This window comes from Notolepis coatsorum, assembly GCF_963971535.1.
Source record: "Notolepis coatsorum genome assembly, chromosome: 2".
Classification (NCBI taxonomy): domain Eukaryota; kingdom Metazoa; phylum Chordata; class Actinopteri; order Aulopiformes; family Paralepididae; genus Notolepis; species Notolepis coatsorum.
Window position 1 is genome coordinate 185,911,378 of NC_140166.1, and position 26,116 is coordinate 185,937,493.

The 26,116-nt window shown below is 44.9% G+C and overlaps 1 protein-coding gene across 2 annotated transcripts in view; it reads right to left on the reverse strand.

The window, feature by feature from the left end:
* uap1 (UDP-N-acetylglucosamine pyrophosphorylase 1) overlaps positions 1-25,540 on the reverse strand; it is a 37,830-nt gene extending 12,290 nt beyond the window's left edge. For both annotated transcript variants that reach the window (XM_084337761.1, XM_084337760.1), the window contains exons 1-5: positions 25,434-25,540; positions 24,346-24,656; positions 22,553-22,757; positions 20,325-20,500; positions 17,513-17,685 (exon numbers count right to left, since the gene is read on the reverse strand). In XM_084337761.1, the coding sequence (XP_084193887.1) occupies positions 17,513-17,685; positions 20,325-20,500; positions 22,553-22,757; positions 24,346-24,646 (855 nt within the window). In that variant the 5' untranslated portion in view covers positions 24,647-24,656; positions 25,434-25,540. The remainder of the gene's footprint in view (positions 1-17,512; positions 17,686-20,324; positions 20,501-22,552; positions 22,758-24,345; positions 24,657-25,433) is intronic.
* Between the last annotated feature and the right edge of the window lie 576 nt (positions 25,541-26,116).

Below are 26,116 nucleotides of genomic sequence, written 5' to 3' on the forward strand. Positions count from 1 at the left end.
ATAATGGAAGACAAGGAGGAGGAAGGCTGCGACAGCTTCCAGCACACCTGCAAGGCTATCTGGTTAGCTTACCACAGTCCCTCATGCCTAATACTGCTCCTCTACAAGATGACAGCAAAGGTGCCAGCGCACAGCAGCTGCGGTCACTCAGCCTGCAGACCGAGTTTGCAACTACAGGTGACCAGCTCCACACTGCGCTCGGGCCCCCTCCCTGCCTCTCATTGCCAGGACCAGTCGATCAGGCGAGACTATGGGACCCATCACTGTATGCTAACACCCGGCCTGACCAGCGGGACGTGTGTGTGGGGCTCACATCGCCATCCCCATCAGAGCAGAGCCACCACAGTCGGAGCCTAACAGGTGGCAGCTCCAACGCAAGAGGACTTTGTTCTACCATGCCCCTACGTCTTCCACCACAATTTTCACGTCATAGTCTGGGCGTCCCACCCGACCGCTCACCATGGTCGAACTCGCTGCCACTAATACCTCTGCTGTGCCCATCAACTGCAACGTTACAGTCTCAAGCCACAACCTGTACACCGGGCCAAAGGAAGCCAGCCTACATGTCGACTCAGTCTCTACCGCCGACAGTAACCTCCGCTGTTCGGAGCAGCTCCTAAGCCCCCAGCCCCCACCACGATGAGTCTGGTCATGCCAGTCTGACTTCCAGGCGATGCAAGCAGTGGGTCACGTGGGCCAGCAAATGCCAACGGTACCAAGTTACCAGCCTACCTACCAGTCAAACCAGCCTGTGTCATCGACTGTGGCGAGCATGCATGGCAGCACACCAGCGGCAACACAGACCCGGTATGAGCTTACGCCAATGAGATCTGCATATCCAGCATATCAATACACTACAGCTACGCCTGCACAGCCTAATTATCAACCCCAGACTGCAACAGCACTCTACCCTGCGCGACGGTTACCCACTGCTGCTCTCCAGCCAGTGGGCCAACATACAGCAGGTGAACCTCAGCAGTCTACCAATCAACTACCCTCCTGGACAGTGGCGCCTTCACCATTCACAACCGCTGTCGGAGCAGCGAGGGCATATCAGCCTCCACAAGTCATCCCTGCTCAGCAAGTGTATCAATCGCTGCCACACCAACTGAGCCACCATCAAACACCAGCATATCAGCCTCCACTAGTCATCCCTGCTCAGCAAATCCATCAATCGCTGCCACACCAACTGAGCCACCATTCACAACCAGTGTATCAGCCTCAGCCTGCTCCATTGACTCAGCCAGCCTATCAGCTGGTGCATCCAACACCTGGTCCAGCACTAGGGCTGACCTTCGAATTTTTTTTTGTGAATAGAAGCTTCGGGGCCGAGCTTCGATTTTAATTCGAAGCTTCGAATTAAAAAAAAATTAATTCATTATTTATTTTATTTTTATATGTATATATATTTTTTTTTTTTTATCTTATGTTGTGGGACTTGTACAGCACTTGGTAAACTTTGTTGTTTTTAAATGTGCTCTATAAATAAAGTGGATTGGATTAATGAATTAAGTAGCCCCTTTCGTGACTGTGACGCAGCCAACACGGCTGTGTGATTTAATTCAAGGTGGATCGCTGTTGTCGTTTGAACAACTTCAGATTTCATGGGAACTACCAATCCCCCAAATCAAGAATGTTTAAGATGAATGAAGTAAGATTTTGATTGTTTGAAATATGGCCTGTGTAGACTAAAGTCACTAAACTATGCACAGAATTATGTCAGTCTACAAGGTCCGGATTCTACATGGTCCGGCAATGTAGACCTTGTAGACTCCACTACAGACCAATTATCAGTGAATGTTCATGCATTTTTAAGAAGGGCTACTTCCACAAAAAAACAAAGAACTCACCAAAACATCTCAGTAGCACCTTATCTAAATGTTCTATTTCATATATGGAGATTCATATTTATTTATGTATTGCATGCATTTCTACATTTTATTTCCTATTTTGTTTATTCATCCCAGTATCTTTCTTTCTTATGTGTGGAATTCTACAAGGCATTTACATTCACATTTACATTTAGTCATTTAGCTGACGCTTTTATCCAAAGCGACTTACAAGTTTTGTACGACAGGTCATCAGGAAGGATACAACTCTATCAGCTGAGTAACAATATTCATCAAAGTGTTGCGTGTTACAGTGTAGGTTCGTTTATTAGGACAAATGCATGACAGTAAGGTTAGTTAGGGTTAGATTTTTTTTATTTTATTTCAGATAATGGTTGAAGAAGTGCGTCTTTAGTTGACGGCGAAAGATTGGACGGGATTCGGCTGTCCTAACTGGGGTGGGTAGTTCATTCCACCATTGTGGGCCAAGGACTGAGAATAGGCGTGTAGGTGGTGTATATGTGTTTGAGGATGATATCCTTCAAACAGGCAATAGTGATGATATAATTTGGGCAGTGCCGAGCTGGGTTCCTTTCCTCCAGTGTATTTGTCCCCCGGCCCCACCCAATGGCCCCATGCACACACACACACAGAAGTAAAAATAAAAATAATTTTTTTGAAAAAAAAAAAAGAAAAAAAAAATTTAACTTCGTTTTTTTTTTTAATGTTCGAAGCTTGTGCCATCGAACGAAGCTTCGAAGCTTCGAAGTATTTAAGACAGCCCTATCCAGCACCCTATTATTCTGTACCAGTTCCACCGGTCCAGTATGTCTGTCAGCCCCAGTATACATCACTACAGGATTCATACGCTCTCCAGCCTCCCAGGCAGCCAGTCCCTGAACCTAAACTGCCTAACCTGGTCCATGACAGCGAGAAAGAATTCACTGACCTTAAGATGGCGCTGGACCACCTACTCGATGCCCACCCTGAACTTTCTGAGCACTACAAGTACCGTGTACTTATGGAGCAGCTGGTTCTGGATGAGGCTAAGCTAATAGCCCAGTCCTGCAGGCATTATGCGCAACCCTACACCGCCGCCATGCAGGCCTTGCAGCGGCAATATGGACAGCCACATCAACTTGCACAAAGCGAGATTGCAGCAATACTGAACGCTCCTGATCTCAAAGCAGGAGATACCAAAGCCTTCCAGAGCTTCGCCCTTAGCATCGACTTGCTAGTGGAAATGCTGACATCGCTGGAAGGACCTAACGGGATGGAAGTCATGTCGACCGGCCATGTGGATCGGCTCCTGTGTAAGCTCCCTATGCAAGTGAGGGACGGCTTTGTGGAGCACCTACTGGCTCAAGGTCACCTCAACACGACTAGCCTAAACCTGTACAACCTTCGAGACCTCGCCGACTGGCTCAGGGTAAAGGCATAAGCTCAAAGACTGTCAGAGAGAATGGCACAGCGCCATCGGATGGAAGGGATACAGTTCTCTAACAGACACAAGCAAGTTCCCCCACCCAGACCTTGCAACCAGCCTTTCTCAGTTTATTATGGCTCCGTCAAGCCTAAACAAGACAGCCGTCAGCCTGCTGAGACATCTCGATCAGAAGCCAAGAAGCAGAAGTTCAAGAGGATGGGTCTCTTCTGTAGGAGTGCCGAGCACTACTTATCGCAGTGTCCAGACATTGTCCAATGCTCGCCGGGAAAGGTTGAGAAGTGGATAGCAAATGTTGTCGTAATTGCGGTCGTACCAGCCACGAACAAGATGCCTGCACCTTGAGGAAAGCATGCAGTGAGTGCCAGGAGGTCCACCTCAGAGTTTTCAATGCAATCGCCAAGCCGGGTCCCCGCGCCTACCTCATCACACCAAAGGATGGTGCCTCGCTCTCCAACTCCAGACAAGGAGGAAATGTGTACCTTAAGGTGGTGCCAATCGTTAAAATCAATGGAGCAGAGATCCAACACCTCATCAATGGAGGATGTGTTCCCAAGCTGGGTGAAGAAGAGGTGAATAGGTCTGAGTCATGATTCACCCATCACGGGGCGGCGGCCGACTCCTCTTTACCTCAACCTAACCTGCATGACACCGAAGTCGTCCTGCTGAAGACCAGCCAGGCGGATTGCTTCCCAGAGGAACTTAAGTGCCTCCGAGCTGGTGAACGCTCTCGTCACCTGGACACCTCCTGTTCCACTGACATCCACCCCATAGTCCTCGATCCTGGCCATGCAGTGACAAAACTCCTCATCAAGGATGTGGATGCACGCCTACTTCACCCAGGGCCCGATAGCGCCTTCGCAGAGATCAGGCACCAGTATTGGGTCCTGTGGGGAAGACGGGCCATCAAGCATCACCAGAGGACCTGCACAGGATGTAGGAAGTGGAGGTGGAAGCCGGTGGTTCCAACAATGGCAGAAATACCTCCTGCCCGTTTGGGGCCCCTTAAGCCGCCATTATGTGTCATCAGACATCACGGATCCGGACCCTGTGACAACAGGTTACTGATGGGGCGGCGGGACGCCTCCCTGCCACAAGTGTCCTACACTCCGGACCCGACTGTCGCAGACGATGACAATCCAGAGACCTCCATAGCCACCTAGGGAATTTGACTGTTTACATAATAGCTATGCTATTCTGGGGACGGCTGTTGTAAATTCCCCACTATTTGTTATGCTGTGTATTGTTATTTCCATTCAGGCACTTCTTTGATGGCCCAGGGGTCCTATTATTTATAGTTGGGCATCTCTCTGGAGAGCCCAGGGGTCCTAATGGGTTTAAATACAGCGGCCATCTTGCCGCCCATGTGTTCCATTGCTGTCTGCTTTCCCAGTGAGTGCGTTCATGAAATAACCTTACAACCTGGATGGAAAGCACTCTGAGATATCACTCTCCTTCCATCATGTGATCCTAATTAAACTACAAAGGACTGTTCTCTGTGTCTGTGTCCGCTCTCTGACCGGGGTGTGCCGTTCTGGATGAAGTGGCTCCAGCAAACATTGCAAACAAACATTATATCATCAATAACTATAGTAATTCAGTTTTGGCAACTGTGGCCTTCCCTGATACCAAGAATGAGTTCAACCTCCTGGAGATGATAAAAGAACACAGACACGTCCTCTTATCTTGTCTGGTGAAGACAAACAAACACCTTTCCATTCCCACACCCAAACAGTTACACAACTATCTCTTAGATAGTCATACAAAATCACTGACCCCAAGACATGCGAGTACAGTGTGTGTGTGTGTGTGTGTGTGTGTGTGTGTGTGTGTGTGTGTGTGCAAGGGTGTCTGTGTGTGTGTGCACATGCCTAAACACAGCAGAGACTCAGGCTTTAAGGCTGTGGTCAAAGGGTGTTTTGAAAGTACAAAGAGTTGTTATCAGAGCAAGGAAATGAATGTTAAGCTTCAGAGCCGAGAAAACCAGCATTTTCATCCACTGCCCTGTCCCTGCCAAAAGTCACTGATATAGAGTGCGGACTGTTGTGGCTCATAGTTACCATATTTAAAAAAGGAAAAAGTCCACCCTTGAAGGAAATTCACATTCCCACAAATGCCTAGAGTTAAAGCAGTTATTTGTGATCGAGAGCAACTCTCAGAAAGCTAGAATCCAGAGAGAACCATGTAATGTTATCAATCAATACTTCCTGGAGCGAGATCGTTAACAATGTAATGGAAGCCGACTCTAGTGCACTTTGTTTTTTTTTGTCTTTTACACACGAATAACGTTTATTTCATAGCAATGCTCACCGTTTTGAACCATAAGATGGTATCCATATCCCTGGAAAAGTTTACTTGGGTACTGCTGTCACAGCATCTATTAAAAGTGGAATGCCACCCAATTTAAGAAGTCATACATGTGATTACTATGGTCTAAGACTGTCCAAACAATAAATGAGTGCTAAAACCCAACCTTGTGATGTCATCAGGTAAAAAGCCAGAATCTGCTCCATAGACAATGCATTGAGAGAGATGGTAAAGGTGACACTGACCAGGGGAATGTTCCCAGTATACAGGTGCATGTTCTGTTTCAGACATACAACAAGATTTGAGACTCAAACTTAAGGTGCAGTAGTGGAAACAAATATAAAATATAAAAAAGTTATAGTCTAAAAAGTCTACCTCCTGAGCCACTGTCACCCCCTATATAGAATACTACAAAAGAATTAAGCTCATTTGGGTATAAATCTCAAACTAACTACCAGTCGCACATTCATTGTAAATTGAGCATCTCATCTCTAGACTTTATACCTGATGACAGTTTGCATCTTACTTCTCTGGGTCTCTGGCTTTGGGAGAGAGTAGCACACGTTCACAAATAATGGTAACTTTCCTTTGCTACGGATAGAACATCATGAATTCTTCATTTGGGTGGTATTCCCCTTTAAACTCATCTGCTATTTACTGTTGATGGTGTTGCTCCAAAAACCATCACTTGATAACCTAATAGAATACAATCTTCACTGGCTTGTTTCCAGCTTTGGGAGAGAGTTGCTCATGTATGCAAATATGGACAAAATGTAAGAGCAGGGGAACTAAATGTGAATTATGATTGATTGTGAAATTACACTTTAAAACTATTGTTCAGTCCACCTCCAGTCTTCTCTAGTCTAAACACAGTCTCAACCTCATGAAACTGTTAGGATTCACTTTCCAAATCCATTATTCGATTGACTTAAATAGATATGTAAGCTTATATAAAGTTAAGAACAGTGTTTCATTGTCAAAAAGCCTCATATTTAAAAACATAGCCTCACTGGATGGCAAAACATCCTCCAATATCAATCTTCAGTCAATCTCTAAATAAATAGGCTAATCTATTAAAACAATGTATATATATAGTATATATATATGGTCTTGAAAAAACAAATCCTTCAAACATCCTTCTAAACTTTAAAGAATCAGTACTTTACTGTGCTGATGAAAATCAATTCAATGACATTTGTGTTGTATTAATGTGAAATTAGAGGTTTTACGGGAGGGGTTATGGACAGTTTTATTATTTTGAACAAATAACTGCCTTGAGCTGCCACAGTAGTTTTAAGATGCACCATAAAGCCAGTTTATTTGCTGAGAAGAAACCAGTTAAGTTTCCTATTTAACCACTGTGCCCTGTAAAGTGTTTTGGCATTTATTTATTTTTGTACTCCCTGAAAAATAGTACACTCTGTCCAAAGCAATTGTTTGGGGGCGAAATGGTGAGATCCATACATCATACTGCTATCTGACACCACCAGGGAGAGTGGGCCAACATTCTCTGGTGGATGTGTGGTTCTCAGCCTGAGGAGATATTCTGGGCTGGGAACAGACACACCAAACCTAGAGATCGTCCATCATAAAAGAGCCATGTCTTTGTCTCTCAACACCATCAACGTGGATCCAGATACATTTAGGCATAAATGACTGAGCGCTTAGCCTGCTAGTAGGAAAAATAAACACATTTTTCCTTAAAAAGCCATTTTGGAAACTCAGACCACAACTCTACACTGTCAGATGTAAAAATGCCCATTGTGGAACTGAACATAGGTAGGAAACTAAATGGTCTGCATCCCCATCTAGTGGTGAGTTATAGGAAGTGTAGTTGTGGGAGTGGGGGCCTTACAGCCACACCTATTTATTCAAGCACTCTATTCACAGTACACAAGATACCTAAACATAGAGTAAGATCCGTCACTCTTGAGGACATCCTGGAATTTGTATGAATACTAAGCTGACATTGTATGTATTTACAACAGGTTTGACACGTTTCGCAATTATGCCACATCAATGTGGAATGCCCTACCTAAAGCTGTAAAGGAATGTGAATCACTACCCACTTTCAAAACCACTCTCAAAGAACACCTACGGGAGACTGCAATTCGAAACTGGCCCCTGTAAATATCCTAACCCAACCCCCTCCAATGTACAGTAATTTACCTAGTATGGTTGTCAATATTCCAATGTACAGTTATGCTTGTTTGTACAGTGTTTCCCCCCCACCCCCAACCCCCTCTAATGTACAGTAAATTACCTAGTATGGTTGTCAATATTCCAATGTACAGTCTTACTTGTACAGATGTACAGTGTCCCCCCCCCCCCCCCCCAACCCCTCCTACCCAACCCCCCCCCCCCCCACCCAACCTCCTCCAATGTACAGTTTTGACGTCAAATGTATATACTCCCTTTTCTGGACTCTTTTTGTATCACAAACAGTACTGTATTTGCAAATCTGGTATGTCATAAATGTATAGATGTAGCAGTACCGTCTATCTGTATGTCATGTATGTCATATATGTCCTGATGAATTGAAAATGGGGGACCCTGATGTAAACAAGACGAAAGTCTTTCTCTGGTCTGCATCCCCTTAACAATTGTGTGTTTTGAGCTGTACTGTATTGTACCCATTCTGCAATCTGTTAATAAAGTTTTCAATCAATCAATCAAAACACATCGGCCCCCGCCCCCCGCTAGTCTCTGTTGTCGTCGTCGTCGTCCCATCCCCCTCTGGCGATGGTGTCAGAGAGGAGGAGCCTTGCTAAGCTCCACGCTAGGGCTGGGCGATATGGCCAAAAATGATATCGATAACAATATCATATCACTCGATATTATTATAAGTATATATATATTTTTTTTCAACAACAGATGTATGTTTATTTTGCAGCAATTCTTTGTCGTTGCCGCCATCTTTAGTGTTACATCCCCTCACACTCCAGTTCTCAGGCTGCAGCTGGTTTGAAAACGAAAGTAAACCGGCATCTCTGCTGGCTGTGGCTCCAGGGGAGTTGAACAGTTCTGGCTGACTGGCTCTGCTAGTTTCTTTTCTATCTTTTGGCGCTTTTTTGGTGGACAAACCACCACACATGTGCACCGTGACTCGTGACTGGAGACTAGCTCTGCTAGCACACATAGCCTACTGTGTACAGATGGTTTCAAACTGTATTTTAAATTAGAACGCAAACAAAATAAATGGACAAGAGAAAAATATATCTCAATTTGGTCAGTATTGTCATTTGGACAAGCAAAGCCATTACTTTAAGTTGCAGGCAAGAAAGACAAGTCTGTCCACCGTCTCTGGTTTTAAAACATCCCCACCTGCCTGAAGAAGTCCACTATCATCCCTGTACCTAAAAAATCCAAGCCTGCTTGCCTCAACGACTACCGCCCTGTAGCTCTCACCTCTATAGCCATGAAGTGCTTTGAGAAGCTAGTAAAGGGCTACATCTGCTCCTCCCTCCCCATCAACCTGGACCCCCTGCAATTTGCATACCGCCCCAACAGGTCCACGGAGGACGCCATAGCCCATGTGCTGCACACAGCAGCATCACACCTGGGCAAGAGGAAGGGGAACTATGTGAGAATGCTATTCATCGACTACAGCTCTGCATTCAATACCATAGTCCCCTCCAAACTCATAGCCAAGCTCAGGGACCTGGGCTTGAACTATGACCTCTGCCAGTGGGTCTTGGACTTCCTGACGGGCAGACCCCAGGTGGTGAGAGCAGGCAACTGCACCTCCTCATCCATCACCCTCAACATAGGGGCCCCCCAGGGCTGTGTTCTGAGTCCCCTCCTCTACTCCCTGTACACACACAACTGTGTGGCTCAGCGGAGTAACAACACAATCATCAAATTTGCTGACGACACAGTAGTGGTGGGCCTGATCTCTGCAAACGACGAGAGGGCCTACCTGGAAGAGGTCAAGGTCCTGGCGGGATGGTGCCAGGAGAACAGCCTCTCCCTGAACGTCAGCAAAACAAAGGAGATGATTGTGGACTTCAGGAGGTCGGGGGTCAAGGACTACAGCCCCCTCAGCATCGACGGGGCACCGGTTGAGAGAGTGAACAGTTTTAAGCCCACATATCCGAGGACTTGACATGGACCACACACATTGACAGTGTTGTGAAGAAGGCACGACAACGCCTCAACTTCCTCAGGCGCCTAAGGAAGTTCCAAGTCAGTCAGAAGATCCTTAAGAACTTCTACTCATGTACAATAGAGAGCATCCTGACTGGCAACATCACCTCCTGGTTTGGGAATAGCACTGCACAAGACCGAAGCAGACAACAAAGAGTGACACGTTCAGCCGAACGCACAATTGGAGGGGGGCTCCCCACCCTCCAGAACATTTACAACAAGCGGTGCAGGGGTAAGGCTAAGAGAATCATCAAGGACTCCAGCCACCCGAACAACTGCCTCTTTGAACTGCTGCGGTCAGGCAAGCGATACCGGAGTCTCAAGGCGAGCACAGAAAGACTCAGAAGAAGCTTCTATCCCCAGGCCATCAGGCTGCTCAACGAACAATAAACACTATACAACAACCATCAAATGCACACAGCACACACATCCACACGCACACACTCACTTTAAACAAACAACACACTGCAGCACCCACTCTCCACACTTTAGATCACCTAAACACACTTTATATTTATTGATAAAGGATTTGCACTACAACTCGTACACCTTACTGTAAATTGTACCTAAATTGTACCTCATCCCATTTCTGCTTTGCACTATATATAGTATTGTATATTAATTAGTACACTGCATAGTATATTGTATATTATATGGTAACTCAGTTACTTCTATTCTGCATCGAACATTGTACATATGTCTATACTGAACACTGTGACCTCATTTTTTACTTCTAATTTACATGCTATACTATTTTATTTCATACTTATCTTGTCTAGCACAGTCTCTGGAGCGTAACAGTAAGAAGCATTTTGTATAAAAGTATTCTGTACTTCTGTATGACAACTATTAAAGAAACTTGAAACTTGAACTTGAACTTGCAGGTCACAAAAAAAAATAAAAAAATAGATATTTATTTTTTTCTGTCGTTTTTTTGCTATATCGATTATTAAAATGTATTACATGGCGTTTTTAACATTCGCCGAAATGCTTAATTGTGATTGGTCAATAGCGCTCATCAGAGGTCCGTTATTACTCGATAACGGACCTCTGCCGAGCAATAATGACCGCTGTTCGCAGCTGTAGCAATCAAGCCCACTGACACACACTGCATCAGTGCAGCCAATCAGACACACCTGCCGGCTACCAGCGATGACAGCGCGGAGCGACAGAACAGAACTGCATCTGCATTTGATCTCGTCTTGTCGATGGTGTAAAATGAATTAGGTATATTGTTAGTAAGTTAGCCATGTAATAAGCGGGATAATGTATAGCCTATACTCGGTCATTGTCGCAAAATAATTGACCTTCACTGACGTTTAGAACACCTCGGCGAGGCGCCTCGGTATTCTAAACTCTGTGTCGGTCAATTATTTTGCGACAATGACCTTGTAGCTATACATTATCCCTTACATATCGCGATAATTATCGTTATCGTTATATCGCCCAGCCCTGCTCCACGCCATCATGGACAACCCCTCCCACCCACTATACACGGCCTTGGCTGATAGAAGGAGCACGTTCAGTGTTAGACTAAGACTCCCAAGATGCAACACTGGACGGCACAGGAAGTCCTTCATTCTGACTATATAACGCATCACTGTACCACATGGAGAGAGACATAGAAAGAGGACAGAGGAATGGAGAGACTTAGAAAGAGGACAGACAAATGGAGAGAGACATAGACAGAGGACAGAGGAATGGAGAGAGACATAGAAAGAGGACAGAGGAATGGAGAGACTTAGAAGGAGGACAGAGGAATGGAGAGAGATGTAGAAAGAGGACAGAGGAATGGAGAGAGACATAGAAAGAGGACAGAGGAATGGAGAGAGACATAGAAAGAGGACAGAGGAATGGAGACGTAGAAAGAGGACAGAGGAATGGAGAGACGTAGAAAGAGGACAGAGGAATGGAGAGAGACATAGAAAGAGGACAGAGGAATGGAGAGAGACATAGAAAGAGGACAGAGGAATGGAGAGACATAGAAAGAGGACAGAGGAATGGAGAGAGACGTAGAAAGAGGACAGAGGAATGGAGAGAGACGTAGAAAGAGGACAGAGGAATGGAGAGACTTAGAAAGAGGACAGAGGAATGGAGAGACGTAGAAAGAGGACAGAGGAATGGAGAGACAGAAAGAGGACAGAGGAATGGAGAGACATAGAAAGAGGACAGAGGAAAGGAGAGACGTAGAAAGAGGACAGAGGAATGGAGAGAGACATAGAAAGAGGACAGAGGAATGGAGAGACATAGAAAGAGGACAGAGGAATGGAGAGACGTAGAAAGAGGACAGAGGAATGGAGAGAGACATAGAAAGAGGACAGAGGAATGGAGAGACGTAGAAAGAGGACAGAGGAATGGAGAGACATAGAAAGAGGACAGAGGGGGCGGCCGGGTGGCGCAGTGGGCAAGGCGCTCACCACCAACGCAGGAGATACTGGTATCGAGCCCAGCTCTCTGCGTTGCTTCCGGCTTGGCCGGCCGTCGTACTAACACAATTGGCAGTGTTAGAGGGTGGGAAAGCCGGTGGGTGGGTCCTGGTCGTTGTAAACAGCGACTCCTACAGTTCGGTCGGGGCGCCTGCTCAGCGAGGAAAGGATCTAAGGGGGGGTAGTGTGATCCTTCCACACGTTACACCCTCTCAGTGAGAGTCCACGCTGCCAGGTGAAAAGAAGCGGTTGATTGGCTAGACGTGTGTCGGAGGAAGCATGTGATAGCCTCCACTCTCCCAGACCGACTGTAGGGGGTAGAGTGCGCAGCGACCAGGAAGGGGATTGGGAATTGGCATAACGACTAGCATTGGGATGGGAGAAAAACGGAGGAAAGAGGAGGGGGGGGGAAAGTAGGGGTGGACGGTATGGTCTAAAATTTATATCACGGTATAATCTGAAGCATAGACGGTAACGGTATATATCACGGTATCATCGTTTTTGATAAAAAAAAATTTTTATTTTATATAATTTTTTTTATTTTTTTTATAAAATATATATATTATATAATTAGACTTGTACTTGTATTATCTGCGAGACATCGCCACCACGCAACAAGCTCCACTGTCTGTGTGTACTCTAGTAGCCTCCAGCTACGGCCAGGATTCTCCAGAGCTGCATCTGGACCTATACTCGAGTAGCCTCGAGCAGAGCTACGGCCAGGATTCTCCGGCGCTGCACCTGGACCCTATTGGCATAACGTTACTTAACTGTGCTCAGCAAGCCCTCAGCTCGAATACGCATCGAATCAGTGTTATAAGACATTGATATCAGGAGCTATCTGTAGCTACTGCTAGCCGGATATATAACGTTAATACAACGCCTCAGTGAATTATTTAGTTCAATGGGACATTTCGTTTTGAACGGTGAACTACCTTGCGTTAACGTGAGCTAACGGCTAACGGAGCTATCATACACGTCTACTCTCTACTAGACTTGATGGAGCGTTTGTTGATGTCAGGAGCTATCGGTAGCTGGCCGACTAGATACCGTTCGGTTAGACAATGCCTCATCATGTATTAAACTAAAAGTGAATAGTTGACTGGGTCATTTTGTAACGGTAGCTAAGCTAACGTTAGCTCAGGGAGACGTCCCGTCCCACTAGACTACTAGTAGACCCGTGTTTACATGCGTGCAGGAGGGGCTGGCACTGCGCGAAGCCTCCTAAATAACTTTTTCCAGTTCGCACATATCTATTATCTATGACTAATTCTATCTATTTTTAGGGGCAAATGCGAGTGAAATAGTCGCGCTGTGGTTACATGACGTCATTGCTATTTTAGAGCTGCACTACCGGTTACACGGTATAGGCAAAATCCATACCGTAGAGCAAATTCATACCGTTTATACCGTATACCGTTTATACCGTCCACCCCTAGGGGAAAGATTAAAAAAAAAAAAAAAATGACAGAGGAATGGAGAGACATAGAAAGAGGACAGAGGAATGGAGAGAGACGTAGAAAGAGGACCGAGGAATGGAGAGATGTAGAAAGAGAACAGAAGAATGGAGAGACGTAGAAAGAGGACAGAAGAATGGAGAGAGACATAGAAAGAGGACAGAGGAATGGAGAGATGTAGAAAGAGAACGGAAGAATGGAGAGAGACGTAGAAAGAGGACAGAAGAATGGAGAGACGTAGAAAGAGGACAGAGGAATGGAGGGACATAGAAAGAGGACAGAGGAAAGGAGAGACATAGAAAGAGGACAGAGGAATGGAGAGAGACATAGAAAGAGGACAGAGGAATGGAGAGACTTAGAAAGAGGACAGAGGAAAGGAGAGACATAGAAAGAGGACAGAGGAATGGAGAGACTTAGAAAGAGGACAGAGGAAAGGAGAGACATAGAAAGAGGACAGAGGAATGGAGAGAGACATAGAAAGAGGACAGAGGAATGGAGAGACTTAGAAAGAGGACAGAGGAAAGGAGAGACATAGAAAGAGAACAGAAGAATACAGGGTACTACATGGTACCACAGAGTACTACTTGGTACTGCATGGCATTACAGGGTACTACATGGCTTACACAGCTCTACATGGCACTACAGGGTACTACATGGCACCACAGGGTACTACATGGCACTACAGGGTACTACAGGATACTACGGGGTACTACATGGCACTATGGGGTACTATAGGGTACTACATGGCACTACGGGGTACTACATGGCACTACAGGGTACTACATGTCTGCTCCTTTGCAGCACCACAAACATGGGAACTCTCTAACTCTTCCCCCCCCCCCCCCCCCCCTCTCCCTCCCCCTTCTCTCTGAGTACCCGTCTCCTGGCGCTGACCAAGGTGATGGATGCCTCGGGGTCTTGGCCAAGCTTGTAGTGACTGCTCTACATGCACCTCCGAGGCATTGGATCAGTTATTCACCGCCGTCTGTCCGTGGTCCTGTCAACTGATTAACAGACTGTTAACAGATTAACAGTCAACGCGGTTTCATTGCTGGGTTAAGTACTTCTATTCTATTCACATAATACGCTTACTTCATATATCTACTCCATTCACATATATGCCTACCACTTGTATCTATTGCTATGTCCGCCTACTACAATCTCATGAGCTGTCTAACGCCTGTCCCGTCTCCCTGTCTTCCTATGACTTGCTGTCCTGGAGTGTTGACCGGAGTGTTGGACGTCCCGTGACGAAGGCCGGGAGATTGCGACCCCCTCTGCGTGCCCCCCTGTCTTCGGAGGTTTCGTAGTGGTGACCGGAGTGCCGGATGTCCCGCGATGATGTCGGGGAGTTCGCGACCCTCTCTGTGCCACCCCCCTTCCCCCTGTCTCCGGCTGTCCCTGAGCAACGACCGGAGTGTTGAATGTCCCGTGACTAAGACGGGGAGGACGTGACCCTCTTGCGCCGCCCCTGTGCTTCAAATAGATCCGCTATCAACTCTATCTTTAATTTTTCAAAATGTACAGTTGCTATTGCATGCACTCATCTGTGTTTCACCACACACATGAGTGCATGCTTACCAACTGTCCGTCTGCAACACTACTATCACCGACATCTAAGAAGGGAGATCCCCCCTTGAACGGCCCTTCTAAGGTTTCTCTCCTCCACATTGCCTGTGGAGCTTTTTTCCCTATTGTTAGGTTTTAGTGAGTTTTTCCTTACCTTCGCGTGGGGTATGTCTGGGAGTGCTTGCATTCTTTCATTTATTTGCATTCATCTAAAAAATGTTTGGACCCTATGGTGTTCTTGTTCTGTTCTTGACTTATTGTTATGTTGTCTTCTTGACTTGTTTAAAGAAGACCTGTACGGCCCATGGGGACATTAACGTGTGTTGTCGGGCCCTATAAATAAATTTGATTTGATTTAATGGAGACATAGAAAGAGGACAGAGGAAAGGAGGCTTAGAAAGAGAACAGAAGAATGGAGAGACATAGAAAGAGGACAGAAGAATGGAGAGAGACGTAGAAAGAGGACAGAGGAATGGAGAGACATAGAAAGAGGACAGAGGAATGGAGAGAGACGTAGAAAGAGGACAGAGGAATGGAGAGACATAGAAAGAGGACAGAGGAATGGAGAGACGTGGAAAGAGGACAGAGGAATGGAGAGACAGAAAGAGGACAGAGGAATGGAGACATAGAAAGAGGACAGAGGAATGGAGAGGCGTAGAAAGAGGACAGAGGAAAGGAGAGACTTAGAAAGAGAACAGAAGAATGGAGAGACATAGAAAGAGGACAGAAGAATGGAGAGAGACGTAGAAAGAGGACAGAGGAATGGAGAGACATAGAAAGAGGACAGAGGAATGGAGAGACACGTAGAAAGAGGACAGAGGAATGGAGAGACATAGAAAGAGGACAGAGGAATGGAGAGAGACGTGGAAAGAGGACAGAGGAATGGAGACATAGAAAGAGGACAGAGGAATGGAGAGACGTAGAAAGAGGACAGAAGAATGGAGAGAGACGTGGAAAGAGGACAGAGGAATGGAGAGACATAGAAAGAGGACAGAGGAATGGAGAGACATAGAAAGAGGACAGAGGAATGGAGAGAGACGTAGAAAGAGGACAGAGGAATGGAGAGACGTAGAAAGAGGACAGAGGAATGGAGAGAGACGTAGAAAGAGGACAGAGGAATGGAGAGACAGAAAGAGGAGAGAGGAATGGAGAGACATAGAAAGAGGACAGAGGAATGGAGACATAGAAAGAGGACAGAGGAATGGAGAGAGGACAGAGGAATGGAGAGACGTAGAAAGAGGACAGAGGAATGGAGAGACATAGAAAGAGGACAGAGGAATGGAGAGATACATAGAAAGAGGACAGAGGAATGGAGAGAGACATAGAAAGAGGACAGAGGAATGGAGAGACATAGAAAGAGGACAGAGGAATGGAGAGACATAGAAAGAGGACAGAAGAATGGAGAGAGATGTGGAAAGAGGACAGAGGAATGGAGAGACATAGAAAGAGGACGGAGGAATGGAGAGACGTAGAAAGAGGACAGAAGAATGGAGAGACATAGAAAGAGGACAGAAGAATGGAGAGACATAGAAAGAGGACAGAGGAATGGAGAGAGACATAGAAAGAGGACAGAGGAATGGAGAGACATAGAAAGAGGACAGAGGAATGGAGAGACGTAGAAAGAGGACAGAGGAATGGAGAGACAGAAAGAGGACAGAGGAATGGAGAGACATAGAAAGAGGACAGAGGAATGGAGAGACAGAAAGAGGACAGAGGAATGGAGACATAGAAAGAGGACAGAGGAATGGAGAGATGTAGAAAGAGGACAGAGGAATGGAGAGACATAGAAAGAGGACAGAGGAATGGAGAGAGAGGACAGAGGAATGGAGAGACTTAGAAAGAGGACAGAGGAATGGAGAGACATAGAAAGAGGACAGAGGAATGGAGAGATGTAGAAAGAGGACAGAAGAATGGAGAGACGTAGAAAGAGGACAGAAGAATGGAGAGACATAGAAAGAGGACAGAGGAATGGAGAGATGTAGAAAGAGGACAGAAGAATGGAGAGACATAGAAAGAGGACAGAGGAATGGAGACTTAGAAAGAGGACAGAGGAATGGAGAGACGTAGAAAGAGGACAGAGGAATGGAGAGAGACATAGAAAGAGGACAGAGGAAAGGAGAGACATAGAAAGAGGACAGAGGAAAGGAGAGACATAGAAAGAGGACAGAGGAATGGAGAGAGACGTAGAAAGAGGACAGAGGAATGGAGAGAGACATAGAAAGAGGACAGAGGAAAGGAGAGACATAGAAAGAGGACAGAGGAATGGAGAGACATAGAAAGAGGACAGAGGAATGGAGAGAGACATAGAAAGTAAAGCTGAGAGGCTTGACTGACCTTAGCCCCACATTCCGCACCCTTCAGCACACAGAAACCAACGAAGGCTGGGTCGGCCACCTTGACCAGGATGTTGTCCACGCAGTACACATGGATGCACCCGATGCCCCTCCGCTCCATGTCATCCACAATACCCTGGTTCCCCAGTGATCTGTAAAGACCCCCATTACCGTCTGAGAAAGACACACACAGTCAATGCTTTATTAGAATCCGCAGATCACATCACACATACATAGGATAGAATATTACAGAGGTTCAATATGCTTTTGAGCATGCACACACACACACACACACACACTTGAGATACATAAACCCCATAGCACAAAAGGCTAAATCAAGGCTTCCATATGGGGCTATTATTGTTCTAATATTATTTTTAAATGTGGGTGGAGAGCTGTGTTTTCATTTTACAACCACAGATCAATGTGGAGAAGTGAAGTAGTATTCTCCCTTGGGGAGCTGTTAATTTTTTTTATCTACTTTTTCTCCCATTTTCTATTTTTCTCCCATCCCAATTTCGTATCGTCCAATTCTACCCTCCCCTGTCTCGAACGTTGTTAGGCCATGCCTCCCACAAGCCGGCTGCAATGTGGACGAAGCCTTACATCACGTGTCCCCTCCGGTACTCGAGGAAGCAGCCGTCGCATCTTTTCACCTGCACAGCGCGATCTCTCAGCGTCGGGGGTCTGCATGGGAGGGACACGCCGCCCCCGTCGCTTCCTGATTCTGCTGCGCAGGCGCACCAACCGACCTGTAGGAGTCGCTGTCCACAATGTCCGATCCCCACCCATCAGCTTCCCACCCCCCAATACTGCCAATTGTATTAGTATGAACGACCAGCCAAGCTGATAGCAATGCGGAGAGCTGGGCTCGAACCCAGCGTCTCCTGCATTGGTGGTGAGCGCCTTGCCCACTGCACCACCTAGCCGCCCAGAACTGTTAATTTCTATCGTTTTTTGAGAGAAGGGCCTATAGGGAGGCGTAGTGGTTATGTCATTGCTGTTTCGCGCGCGGTCCACCCCTCTTGAAATCGCAATGTATTTCCAATGGACCCATTTCTAAATAAATAAATAAAGCATGATATAAAGTTTAAGTTTCTTTAATAGTTGTCATACAGAAGTACAGAATACTTTCATACAAAATGCTTCTTACTGTTACGCTCCAGAGACTGTGCTAGACAAGATAGTATCAAATAACATAGTATAGCATGTAATTTAGAAGAAGAAAATGAGGTCACAGTGTTCGGTATAGACATATGTACAATGTTCTGAGTTACCATATAATATACAATACTATGCAGTGTACTAATGTACAGTACTATATAGTGCAAAGCAGAAATGGGATGAAATAAAGCATGCACATTGGCATGGTGTACCTTTCTGTGTGTATTCATCCACAATCTATAGCTCAACATGAAAAAATTCACAATTCGTAAAGGTAGCAAAATAACGTTTATGTTTTCGTTCACTGAGGAACTACACGATGGCCGTGACGTGTAGTAAGTGTGGTAAGTGTAGTTCTTTTTTAACAACAAATTTAAAACCGTATAACTAACTTTATTTCAACCAAAAATGCTTAAACAATAATGTTAGTGATAGCAGGGAACTCATTTTGTGCAAAAATGGAAAGCTTGCCAATGTCCATGAGGCAGAATTATTACAATAGCCAATAATAAATTTTCCCAATGATGAATCCCTATACGGATGGACCGTGCAGGAATGAATGAATGAATGAATGAAAACTTTATTTAACAGATTGCAGAATGGGTACAATACAGTACGGCTCAATACACACAATTGTTAAGGGGATGCAGACCAGAGAAAGACGTTTGTCTTGTTTACATCAGGGTCCCCGATTTTCATTTCATATTGACATTTAAGACATACTCAACATACATGACATTTATGGCATAGGGACATATAGGTATTTAGTACTGATACATTTGTGACATATACGGTATTCAAATATACAGTACTGTTACTCATAGATCCTGACAGAGTATATACATATGATGGGGAGGGGACTGTACATTAGGAGGGGGTGGGTGGGTGGGAGAGAAATATACATATACGGCGGGGAGAGAATATATACATGCGGTGGGGAGGAGACTGTCTATTAGGAGGGGGTGGGGGGTTTGGACATTTACGGTGTCCAGTTTCGAATTGCAGCCTCCCGTAGGTGCTCTTTAAGAGCGGTTTTGAATGTGGGTAGGGATTCACATTCCTTTACAGCTTTGGGTAGGGCGTTCCACATTGATGTGGCATAATTGCGAAACGTGTTTAGTCCCTTGTTTGAGCCGAATCTGGGTTTGACATGATTTGTTGAGCTTCCTCTGGTGTTGTGGTCGTGGTATTCACTGACCTTTGGGAAGTATTTTGACATGTACATGGGTACCTTAGTCGTATAGTGTATCTTGTAGACCAGGCCCATTGCAAGTTGCTGTATTCTGTCGTCTACTCTAAGCCATCCTAGGTTGTCAGAGTGTGCAGGGGTGAGGTGGGTTCTAGGGGTAAGGTCAAGTAGTAGTCTGACTAGTTTGTTTTGTGATGTTTGTAATCTTGTTTTTAGCGCATTTGAGGTGCTTTTGTACCATGAGGTGCAAGCATAGTCGTAGTACCCTTGAATGAGTGCTCCTGCCAGAGTCTTCAGGGTATTAAAGTGACGTCAGACTACACCTCCCTATAACCTCCAGAATGTAGCCAGTTCTGTTTTCCATAATAATTCAATCTAGTCTTAACTTTCCAGTTATTCCACCTGCTAAACCCTGTAAGCAGAGTGTAATACAAAACTCACAAACTGGGAGCAAGTTTACCTGGTGCCATGGCGAGCTTGCCTTTACTCTCCAGGATGATCTTGCCATTGTAGTCCATGGCTGGTAGCATTCCCTGCTGAAAGAAGATGACGTTGTTCTTGTTCAAGCCAAAGTAGTCATTGCACGAGAAGAACTCCTTGGTAGAGTCCATCGTCCTGCCACTCGTCATGATGTACCTATGGAGAGTTCAGGGGTAGTTTGTTACTTCATTTGTCTCATTTATCATTTGTTTGCATGTCGTTATTAAATTCATTTTCATTTGAATGAAGTCTTATCTTGGTTTGTGGTGCCAGAGAACATTACATTCTTACAAAGTGTTAATAACAAAGTCTTATTTATTTGACAGATGTTTCACCCATCAGCTATTATCAGTGTGAATGGATGATAACCTGCCGAAAATGATATCCCCAAATGCCATCGCCGGGGATCATTTGTGGATTTACCCTGAACTGCCACCACAGATTTTATGTCAATGCTCAAATAGCTTTCATTCTAATCTTTTCAAATTTGCGATTTATGACCCCTAGATGATGAACTCTATTGATTTTGGTTACCCCATGACCTTTCCTCTAGCACCACTATCAGGCAGAACTTTCAGTTTTCAAATAGGTTTATCTCCTGATCCGCTAGTCCTACAGTCATAAAGCTGGTATCCAGAGATGTGTCTACTCATGCACAACAACTTTGCCATAACGACCTATGAAGTCCACCATATTGGTATTTCAGCCATCTTGAAATATTGGAAAAACACTTTTTCCCCTACTCCCCTTAGCCTGTTCACCTGATTCTCACCAACCTGGCTGTATGGAATCTGGGGACTAACATTTTCAAATATCTCATTTAGATAATTGATAGGTCAAATCATATGACTGCCACATCCAATCAAATTTCAGAAAACCGCATTATAAACAGGAAATTATTTGTTACTTGTGAATGCATTGTCGAATTCCTGTCGAGTTCCACCAAACTTGACAAATGTGATTGCCTTTCAATAGCAAGGAGGCCTGTGAACTTCGGAGTCATCTTGCCTCATGGTGGCGCTAATCTCATAAAACTAAAAACATAAACTACTCCTTTAAATATGTTTAAGTTAAGTACTGTGTGATTTTGTGTGAAGGGCGGACTCGCAAAGTAAGATTTTCATTGTATGGCAAACTGTCTGTTTAACTGTGCACATGACAATAAACAATCTTGAATCTTGAACAAAAATAAACAGCTCGGATTAGGGGCATGGTGAAAAGGTGGATTGAGAATTCAAGTAATTCAGGCATATATCCACTGTTGGTCACTGACAACGCAGTGGTCTAGTTCCTTTTTGTTTGTTTGTTTTTAAATCAGGAGGTTTTCACACTGAACAACTTCTTCATTGGAAAATAATAAACACATCTCTGGCATCACAATAATATTCACATGACATGCAGACAGTTTAAACGGCAGGAAGAATTGTAGATTAAACACCCAGTATTCCTGGGTACCACTGAATGCCACTGAACACCATGCTATCATTGAAACACAGATAAGTATGTTTCAAGGGCACGATGAGTTTTCAGTATTCATAAGACAAGATATAGTTCAAAGTCCCCATTAAGTCACAGAGAGAGATAGTGTTGTTATAGCGTTGTTTCACTACATACTAGGTTTGTCTTCTCAGCAAATATGCATTTGTGTCAAAGTGCCTACCTCATAATTAGAGACAAGAACTAAACTGACAACATAACATACCTTTAGCCTCTTACCTAAGCCTCAACCAAGAAACAGAAAGTAAAATGTATATGACAGCCAATAAAAACACAAGGATGTCCTTGTTACCGGTCTTCATATGCCAATGTGACATGGCAAATGACAGCTGTAAGGTCCTTGCCCTCAATACCTGCTCACTTCACTGCCTTCCTGGCATCTGCAATCTAAAATGTTCATAATAGCCCCCTTGGATCTGCCCCACAGGGAACCTTAATCTCCTTCCATGAAAACAACTTCCTTCTCTGAAGTTATTTTGTAATGACAGTGATTTTAAATCTAGTTAATCATCAGAACTGAGGCATATGTTTTTTATCGTTCAGTTCATGTTGTTAATAAAATCAAATAAAAATGAATAGTTTTGGTGACTTAGATGTATTTACTTCCTTCAAGTAATACAAAACTGGTGTTGTAAATGGACACTAACATTAGTGTACGCTTGCTAAATAACCTCCATGGTGCAATATTTTCTTTGTCAAGGAAAACCTTACCAGGGAATACAGCACTTGGTCTTGTGCTGCTGCTCTGCCAGCTGTTGCAGCTTCAGAATCCGTTCGGCCTGGATGTGAAAGAGGGTTTTGTGGGAAGGCAGGCCCACGTTGTACATGCCTTTGGGGTAGGAGACCCCCAGCCTGGTTCCCTGGCCTCCTGCCAGCAGCAGCACTGCCACTTTATTCTGGGCAATGCAGAGCAGACCTAGGGGGGGAACACAGCAGCAACAGAGTCTGAATCGTCACAAAGAGTAGGAGGGTAGAATTAGATGGTTTATAATACATGATCTAACAAACTGTAGCTAACGTGAGCTTACATTCTAAATGATGGCACAATTATGTAGACATGGTGGTAGCATGTTATCTAATCGGTTAGGATGGGCATAGTGCATTCTGATTGCCCTTGCAAAGTAGCCTATGATAAACAACAACAAAATCTCCACATTGCTGAAAATTATTAAGCCCTTGCTGAACCTTTTATTGCTTAAGACCCACAGGACTTTGGCAACATGACACAACACAGTTAGTAGAAGTACGAGTGATCTACTTAGATGTACATCAAATAGCCCCAACCCACTGACCCTTTGTTTAGTTTGATTACTTCATTAAAGCTGAATGAAGTCTCGCTGTAGTTTATCTGAGATAAACGGTTGCCATGTGAACATAATATTCGTTCAGACAGGGGATGCAATGTAGCCTATGCGTCACAGGATTGGGTGGCGCTGCTAGACTTTGACTGTCCCCACCACACACACACACACACATTTGTCATTTCCACACACGCATACACATTTACTCATTTCCCCACACACACACACAGCCAAGTGACCTCATCGATGAGGGTGAAGCAGTACCACTATTTGCGTCAGGCCCAAACTAAAACCAGATGCTCTCTGCCCCCCCCCCCCCCCCCCCCCTCCCCTGACATCTTCCCTCGGGGAGGAACTTCATAAACACACCCGCCAAATGGACAGAGCGTCCGCTGCAAGGGGGATTTTGCAAAGTATAATGAGAAATGCCTGTTGTTAAGCTGCTCAAATAATGGATCCATGCAAGGCCTGGAAAGAATTATTTGGCATGTACAGGCAAATAGGCAACTCTAAATAAGCCATCATTTAGTCTGTGTATGCTAAGCATTCTCTTCAGGCTGCAAGCTAAACCATGTTGGTATGGGTCAACTGATTGTAATGTATCTAAAAAGAAAAGAAAAATTATATACTATAATAACAATAATAGTTTTGGACTCTCAACCTCTGGGCTGCTGACCATGGGTTGCCACCAGTTGCCTCTTATCTGATCCCAGTAAATCTCTCTCACCCCAGCTGTAGGCCATCGCTAACATGTTTTCAGTGGATCAACTAACAGGCATAAGGGTTACTTGGGTTTAGTTTCAGCACGTCTGGAGGAAATTGCTTTTACAGTAGCTTGGGGCCAATAACAACCAGGAAGAAAAGGGCATCATGTCGGACCCCCCCCCCCCCCCCCCCCCCAATACTAAAATATGATACCAAGACAGGAGTCATGTAACACTGGGTTAGGGTTAGGAGAGCCATATGTAACACTGTCCTAGAATTCAAAAGCAACTTGTCTTTTTTGGCATTTTTTTACCCAGAAACAGAGCTCTCTCATTAGATTGTATACCGTGATCCCAAACGAATGGTCTAAATCTATAAAGTCTCAGTAAGAGGAATGGATTAGATCAGTACAGATTCAAAGAATTTGAGGAGTCAGAATGTGTATTGGCAGCGAGACAGTAGTGTCCTGTCCTGAGCAGAACCACAGACAGAACTCACCTTCTGCCTCCCAGTCTTTCAGACAATCTCTGTCCCGCGTCACGCTGCCCAGCACCTCCCTGGGCACAGGCTCCATGCGGGCATCCATCTTCTCCTGCTTGCTGCTGTCAGACGTCTCCATGGCGTTCTTGAAGAATCCATTGATCTCCAGGAAGTTCATTGGTTCCAGGTCAAGGGTCATGTCGGCTTGCCCCTCTGGGTTCAGCTCATTCCAGTACTGCAGGAGGTGAGACTGGCCTGCTTCAGCCAACCGTTGGGTAAGACTACTGTTGCTTGCGTCCATGGTCACAGTGCTAGGCATTCGGTTACCTCTGTCCAAATGAAATATAAATCCACAAAGACACACAGATGAGAAAAAACAGTAGGACTGGTAGCAGCGCAACTGGTTTCTGTAAGAGTTTCACATGATGAAACTCCCAACGACACTGGAAATATCAGGCAAATTATTGGCAGGCAGAGTCCATTGAAATGTAAATGCTTGGCTGGATAATGTCTTTGTTACACCCTGAAGGTTGAGCAACTTAACAAGGAAATCATGGGTGACCTCATAGCATTTGAATGGGATGCTTTAGTAGTCGGTCTCTACACACATAGCTGCTGTAACCTACGCCCATCAACCTAGATTTAGCAACATCAGATGGCTGTCAAGCTGTCATTCTATATCTGATCCGTAGCTAATAAAGACCAACCACTTAGCAAACGATAAATTCCTATAACCACTGGCTGAGCCCTGGTTTGTTTGAAGTCTCTTGACAAGTGTTGTCATCCTCATGTCAAGAGATGCCTGCTATAAGACGTAAGCCATTAACATCCACAAGTTGCAAAATATAGGCTAGCTACTCTGCTATTACTAAACTGTCGTATCGATTCGGAATACATTTGCTTATCATCTAAATTAAGTTACGTTACTTACGTCCCAGTCTATCAATCCAATGCAGATATAGCTGCGGTCTAGTAGTACAGCAGTGCAGTAGCACACGAGTGTCAACAGTAACGGTACATGGCCAAATTACATTTATTCTCCTGCATGTAGTTCGCTAAATATTTATTTAAAATGTAATATGTCTTCAAAATAAATGAGAGCTCACCTTCTTCTACAGTCTTGTGTGCGTGTCTGAACATTAAGTCTATCGTTTATTCAGAGAATGTGGATATTCTTGTACTACAGGACACGGTATTACGGTGCCTCCGCCCACCCAAGGACACCTCCTGGTTCGTCACATTTGACGTGGCACCGTGCAGCCGGGGCCACGCCTCTCATCCCTGCCCCAGGACGGGAGGGGCTTATATTACTCTACGTCACTGCGCGGGGTAAACGCTCCAGCTGCAGCCGTTCAGACCAGCGCTTACAAGCCCCGCACATACAAGCCCCGCACATAGCAACCCCTCGCTTCCATTGGCTGATTTTGGTCACGTGATTTTGGGTCACGTTGCACGTTGCACTGCGGGATTGATTGATTGATTGATTGAAAACTTTATTAACATATTGCCGTATGATTTGGGTCACGTTGCACTGCGGGATTGATTGATTCATTGATTGATTGATTGATTGATTGATTGATTGAAAACTTTATTAACAGATTGATTGATTGATTGAAAACTTTATTAACAGATTGCCGAATGGGTACACGTGACCACAGGCCCTGATTGATTGATTGAAAACTTTATTAACAGATTGTAGAATGGGTACATGTGACCTGACCGATTGATTGATTGATTGATTGATTGATTGATTGAAAACTTTATTAACAGATTGCAGAATGGGTACAGT